General features: G+C 46.4%; 1 protein-coding gene across 2 annotated transcripts; it reads right to left on the minus strand.

The window, feature by feature from the left end:
- Window positions 1-14: 14 nt before the first annotated feature.
- On the minus strand, window positions 15-6,537 carry LOC120902944 (transport and Golgi organization protein 1). 2 transcript variants are annotated; one of them, XM_040312043.1, is made up of 8 exons: window positions 6,360-6,537; window positions 4,339-6,051; window positions 2,812-3,989; window positions 2,566-2,726; window positions 2,399-2,500; window positions 2,140-2,339; window positions 1,424-2,053; window positions 15-393 (listed from the first exon to the last, which is right to left on the minus strand). In XM_040312043.1, the coding sequence occupies exons 1-8, from the start codon at window positions 6,463-6,465 to the stop codon at window positions 308-310; spliced, it is 4,176 nt and encodes a 1,391-aa protein (XP_040167977.1). In that variant the 5' UTR covers window positions 6,466-6,537; the 3' UTR covers window positions 15-307. The 2 variants fall into 2 exon arrangements, with proteins under 2 accessions (XP_040167977.1, XP_040167978.1); XM_040312044.1 differs by having other exon boundaries at window positions 4,699-6,051; window positions 6,360-6,536.
- Between the last annotated feature and the right edge of the window lie 336 nt (window positions 6,538-6,873).

Raw genomic sequence — 6,873 nt, forward strand, 5'->3', positions numbered from 1 at the left:
TCCAATACAGCACATACTGTAAACTGTACAAATAAATGTTTCCATATTTTTATTCGTTCAACGTCTCCCCGTTCATTTGCTATGTACTGTAGAACCTTCTGCAATTCACGTTAAGGACAAGTCGATAGTGTTTCCAAACATTGCATTTGAATTTTTATGAAGAGTACACTATTCATGATACATTTTCACACTGAGGACATAGGTTTTAGAATAGCATTAAATCCAAATCTGTTTTCCGCCCTTGGGTTGCACACAAGCTGCTGCTTCTTCCTTGCGTGTACTGCTTTGACTTTGAGTTCCGCGTTTCCTACGCCACCGGTTTTCCCGTGGATCTATACTTTCCTGAACTCTTTCTTGTGCCAAGTGAATCCTGTGAACCGGAACTGAAACCTCCTGTTTTTGTGCCGTGTAATAGTGTACGTTTTTGGTTTTGTTTTGTTTTAACATAAGAGAATTAACGGTCGCCGGAAGCAGAACGCAAAGATGGTATTATTAGATCGGCCGCGTTTTCGTAGAAAGGCGACGGCGAGAGTGTCAGGTTTGCCAGACATTCCATTTATATGCAAAGAGAACAAAAATATACGTTACAGTAATCATTAATTGTGCTCGGCAGTTCACAAAATGATAAGCAGAGCGTGATTTTGATAGCATCGGCCAGCTATCAAACTCGAAGCAATGGAAATTTAAGCAATGAGCGATGAAAGATGAAAGCTTTAAACAAGTACAAATGTTCAAACAATGAATGGTTGTTGCGTTTCTCAAGCACTGAAAAACATGTACAATGATTAAAAAGTAGTATGATTTGTTCGTGTATATTATCCTACTTTTAGTTTGGTTTGTTATTCCCACCAGAATGCTGCCGGAGTAAAGCATAAATGGGATGAATGTACGTGACCCCCGATGATTTTGCGATAAAAACACACACACTATCGGTTATCGTTGTATTCGACAAAACAAAACAAGCAAATGAACACAAAACAATGCCGATAATCAGCCTTCTTTTAGCACGTACAGGTAATGAGGGAAGTAGTGTTGTTAACTTGTTGCACTATTAGTATGACGATAAAATGTATCGAATGTTGTTCAACTATATCTATCTACATTCCGCTGCGATTAGTGCTGGATGATATGATTGGCAAGAGCTGTTAGTTTGGTTTTTCTTCTTTGTTAATACACATGATTCCGATTCGACACCGTTTAAAGAGCATGGTTTTGCACAGAGCTGTTTTAGTACATTCCCATTTTTCTCTAATGCACGACCGAGACAACCATTTAAATATACATCGAATCGGCTATTACAGAGCGCATACAGGCGCGATGAAGCGTATGGAGTGAAATGTATTTTAGGGCTGCTTCTTGTGAACAACTCATTTCCACTACCAGCCATCGAGTTCCTCATCCGAGTAATGATTATTATTAGTACCTGCGTATTTCTTGTTCCTGGGATCCTGTATCGGTGGTGTCGCGCGCATGCCGGTCGGGGTGTAGCCGCGCGAGTAGCCTCCACTGCCGCTGCCGCGCCCGTCTCGGTTTGGTCGCTCACGATCGCTGACACGATCGCGGTCCCGATCCCAATCCCTGTCACGGTCCCGGTCCCGGTCCCTTTCTCGCTCCCGATCGCGATCTCGATCGTTCGAGTGACGCCAATGGTGCGGTGGTGGTGAGGGTGGCGGACTAAAATCGTTCTCCGTTTCGTACGTCGACATGACGGAATAGTCGTACCGGCTGTCCGGTGAGTAACGGCCACGGTCGGGACTGTACCGATCCCGCGCATCGATAATGTTGTTGGGCGAGTATCGATTGTTCGGCGGAGGCGGCGACATCAACCGTCCCAGCGGTGGAGGCCGCATTTCACCGGCGCCATGGGGTGGTGGTATGAACGGTGGCATAAATGGAGGAGGCGGGCCGGGCATAAACGGTGGCATAAATGGTGGCGGAGGAAGCACTCCCATCAGCGGAGGCGCATTCGGTGACTCCACACGTATAGGCGAGGGTGCAGTTAGGCCGAGATCGGTTTGTGTGATGGAAGCGTTTGGTAAATTTGCCATACCATCTAAAATGTAAAGCAGTTATTTAACGGATCTATCCTTTGCAACAGAAACATCCAATCGGAACGCATTTTTCTTAAGTGAAACTTACCACTGGAAGCAGAAATATCACCAAGAGCTGTAAGTTTGCGCCGAAGTGCGCTAGACTCGCTGCGGGCTTCCTCCAGACGACGCTCTGCCTGCCGGGCCGTAAGCCAAGCATCGTGTGAACGCGTTTCAAGGGTCGTGTATTGAGCTTTGTGCGCTGTTGCTTGAGCTTCAATTTCCGCCCGCAGCTTATCGTTTTGCGATCTACAAATAAAGCTCTTTTAGCAAACAATCACAACCTTCGACAAAAGCTCAGAACTTACTTAAGTTGTTGTATTTCATCTTGCATGTGGCGTATCTTTTCTACCGTAGTGGTCGTTTCGCCCTGTTGCTGCATCCACATTGCTTCCTTTACACTAAGTTCTCTGAAAAAAACGGAGCACATTAATAATTATCTGATATAGAGCATGGCCACCATTTTGTAACATACTTTTGCAACTGTGTTTCCTTTTCCTTGAAGTAGGATGACAGCACCTCCAACCTCGTCTCTGCTTCCAGTTTATCCTTTTCCGCTTTGCCAAACTCTCGTTTCAGCGTAGAAATCTCTTCGTTTACCATTTTCATGTGATCTTCCACCAGCTGACGAGCGATCTGAAAGATAGTAGATAACATTAAGAAGTTCCATGTACCATGTAATACTGCGCTACTTCGTCTACAATGGACACGAATTACTCACAACTTCTCCCTGCAATTTGTCCTGCACATTTGCCTTTTCCTTCGTCAAGAGTGCTATTTGGGCTTTCAGCTCGATCGAATCGATCATTCCTTTGCTGCCGTTTCCACTCCCGTCTGTCTTGACTTCCTTTAAGCATTCTTCCAGCGCTTCACATTTCGCTTCCATTGCCGTTAGAGCTTTGCGGCTCTCGTCTGCTTTGCTCTGGGCGATCTTCAACTCTTTCGACAGTCGATCGATTTCAGCACCTGTCTCCTTACGCAACACTTCCACCTTTGCCTTCTGCTCCGACTGCAAGCTTGCCACCTCCTCTTCGAGCTTTTGCCGATGCTCGGTAAGCTCGCTGCGCGCCTGCTCTAGCTCCTCCAGCCGCTGGTTGAATTTGCCCGTCTGGTTGGCGATCGCAATCTGTAGCTCACTGTTTTCGCGACTCTTTTCCGCCAGCGACACATTCATCGACAGTATCGTTTGCTGCTGTTCGTTCAACTGGCGCTGCAGCTCTTCCACGCTGAGTGCGATCGAATCGCTTCCGTTTTGGTTCAGCAGCTCCGCTACCATCTTGTTCAGCTCCAGGCCCGCTTCTGCCGCATTCTCCAGCTCCTTTTCCAGTCCCGCTATTTGGTCCTGCAGATCTAGCTTCGTCTGCTCGGCCGCTTCAAGCTCGGCCTTCAGCGCGATCACCATGTCATTTGAACCAAACGAATTGTTTTCGATGCTCGTTAGCTTGTGTTTCGTTTCCTGCAGCTCGTGCTTCAACAGCGCGCACTCTTTGTGTGATGTCATTAGATCGCGCTCAATCATGTTCAGCTTGTATATCAGAGGTTTCTCGCGCCGATTCTTGTTGATCAGATAGTGTCCCAGGGAGAACATTAGCAACGTGAAGGATGTAATTGTGAGCATCAGGATGAGGTCGCTTAGCTTGATCGCTTCCTGTACGAATGCTCCGAGGTAATCTTCCATGTTTAGCGGCTGATTCTGGACATCCGGCAGAGCTTCCATATTTTGGGGTACGCCCTGAGGTTCTCCAGATTCACTTGCCTTGTCATCGTCCATCTGTTGCTGTTGATTTGATGCAGGAGGATAGAAGTTGTCTCCACCGTTGGTGTGCTGAATTGATGGCGGCACAAGTGGCAATCCTGGCGGGGGACAATCAGCAGCCGCACTATCGCAATACCCGTTTTCTGCCGAAAGTAGAGAGAAAAAAGTTTATGATTCAGTTGTTTTGGTGACAGTATTTAACACGAATCAATGGGTAATGGCTTCCTAATTCCCTCAGGACAGTAGAGACGCAAAACGAAAAGATGGAAGTGACATCGAGCCAACGAATCTAAAAATAATCACAAACAGCTAATGAACACGTCCGTTGCTCTTATGGCGAATTAAATAACGACAAAAGATGAAATTATCGTTTACCTTCTGACGCACTACACACACACACACACACACACAGACATAACCGATGTAAACACAAGGACAGTGTATAACATATGATCGAGTCCGCCGAAAAGCGAAAACGGTATCGTAGCTTACCTTCATTACTGTTACTGCCTGCCATTTCTTGCACAGGTGGAACCACCACTTGAGCACTGTGGAAATGGTTACTTTCCAAAGACTCAACATTATGTCCACGGTGCACCGCTTCTCCGTCTTGAGGAAGGTTATTTTCTAGCGTGTCAGTTTGGGCAGGGAAATGTAAATGTGTATCGCCAACGGTTTGAACATTTACTACAGCAGCTTCCGGCGCTGCCGCCTGCTCGTTTTGCACCATTTTCCGATCATCATGACCGTGATCGTGACCATGATGGTGATGATGATCATGATGATGGTGCGGATGGTGTGGATGATGATGATGGTGGTGGTGATGATGATGACTATGAGCTAATAAATTACCCAAGCCTCCTGCTAGGATTCGAGCGGGTGGTGTTGGTTGATTATCGGGTTTCGTCGGTTCCGTTAGCGCAGCAACGCTTGGTGGATCGTTTTCCGGCTCCGTAACTGGTGCCGGTTCTACTACAGCAGGTAGCACCGATTCCGTAACCACTTCCACCGGCACAGATGACACATGTACGTCTGGCTCAATCTTTTCCACAACGGGCAGTGGAGTTGTAACTTCATCCATCATCCAGACTGATTCCGTTGTGGGTGAATCTTGAAACGATTCCGTAACTGGCGGCTCTTCACTCGTAGAACCATTTTCACTGATGGTCTCGGCATCATTCGTTTCCTCTGAACTGGACACGTTTGAAACAATCGAACTACTATCCACTATTGCCTCTTGATTTCCGCTTTCGCTTAGCACATTTGTGTCAGCAGCTGCTGGGTCGGTATAACCCGGTTCTGTTGCATGCGTGCTATTGTCGGTAACGGTTTCCATTGGTTCATTAGCACCGAGTTCTGTAGTTTCAACATTTTCACCCTCCTTTGTTGCCGGCACCGCGAAATCGTTTACATTGGGCACCTTTGCTTGATCAAACGGCTCATTATCATTAGTGTTGCTGTTATCTTGCTCTTTTGGTGGTTGTGATTCACTGTTATCATCACTCGATAGCACCTTTTCAGTAGATGTTTCAAGTTTAGCTGTTTCTTGCCCACCATTCACTTGATTTGGTTTGCTGTCCTCTTGTGCCGTTGTTTCTACCGTGGGCATTTCATCTTCACTTTCTTCACTAACACCCTCTTCTTCCTCCTCGTCCTCAGCCTCTTCATCTTCCTCGATGTCATCGGGATCGGTCAGCTCCTCGCCAGATTCATTGTCCGCTTTCTCGCTTTCCGAATCTTCTGCACTCTCACTAAGCGGTTTGCTCTCAGCTGCCTGTGTGCTTGGTATTACCTCGAGCGAAGGAGTCGGCTCAACGCTAGACGGTGCATCGGTGGCCTCGGCTTGAACCGTTGAAGCATACGAAAGAGCATCGTTCGCTATCACCGTCCCATCAAGGACAGTCGTTTGCGCAACGTTATCTTCCAATGCTGCTAACGGTTGCGTTGGCTTGATATCGGGCGCACCCGCGCTTCCAACCTCATCAGAGATGGTAATTCGATCCGCCGTTTTTATCAGAATTTTAAGCTCCCGTATGAATTTTTTCGATGCAAGGCCCTCCTTGCCGGACGACTTTCGCACCACGTAATCCAGTTCTTTGCCAACATTTTTCGCCAATATATCGACGAACTCGTTCTGATCCAAATTCACCTTCGGTTCGCCACCGCCACGGTAGCGTAGCATCACCTTTCCCGTTGCTATTACACCTGCAAGTGAAAGTTTGAGAGACGTAGTTCATGAGTAAACATAAATGGAATTGTTTACAAAACTGTAATCTAACATCATTGCAGTAATCGTGCCGATGAATCGATTTATATAAAGCGACGATTGGCTCTTTTGCAATGAAACTTTCACTTTCATTTTCAGCAGAGCGCTGTGCCAGGACAGGAAAACGAAAGAGCAATATCGGTCCACAGCGACTGACCCAAAAGAGCCAATCCGTGGGACAGGTAGCGAGCAGAACGGGGACCTTCGGTGGTGGTCGCCTTTCTACGGCCGATTTTCCTCAACTTACTTTTGCACTGTGGGTCCCCGCATTCTCTCCCGGAGGTATCGAGCACTAGCAATACTAAAACTATACACAAAGTATGTACAAAACAATTAACAACGGATCTTTTCATGATTTTTCTCTAAACCTAAGCCACATCACTTCATTAACGATAGGACTATTTTTTTCTTGTAATTTCCAGCTGTCACGTTCGGCACTTTGACAGTATGCGGATTTCGATTACGTGGATCCGCGTCAGAGTGACCAGATATACCGATTTATCTGTATTCCTACCGATTTTTCATATGCCTACCGATTCACAGATGACCGCCCTAAAACTACCGATTTTCCATTTAACCTACCGAAAATCACAGATTTTCTCATAATACTAACCGAAAAGTCATAAAACCATTTCCCAAATAATTTAAATAATTAAACTCCCTATGGAAATCACTAGCAACCTCAACCAGAAGTTCGACAGAGACAACTAAGGCCCGTGGCAACGCTCATCGGATGCGATTTTATCGGACGAGATTTGTAT

Source organism: Anopheles arabiensis, chromosome 3 (genome assembly GCF_016920715.1).
Source record: "Anopheles arabiensis isolate DONGOLA chromosome 3, AaraD3, whole genome shotgun sequence".
Taxonomy (NCBI): Eukaryota; Metazoa; Arthropoda; class Insecta; order Diptera; family Culicidae; genus Anopheles; species Anopheles arabiensis.

Bases quoted from the DNA above. Each gene is read 5' to 3' on its own strand.
- LOC120902944 (XM_040312043.1), bottom strand. From the start codon at position 6,465: ATGAAAAGATCCGTTGTTAATTGTTTTGTACATACTTTGTGTATAGTT. The intron at 3,990-4,338 runs GTAAGCTACGAT...TACTTTCGGCAG, and splicing joins AGGCAGTAACAGTAATGAAG to AAAACGGGTATTGCGATAGT. The intron at 394-1,423 runs GTACTAATAATA...GCACAAAAACAG, and splicing joins CAGGAACAAGAAATACGCAG to GAGGTTTCAGTTCCGGTTCA.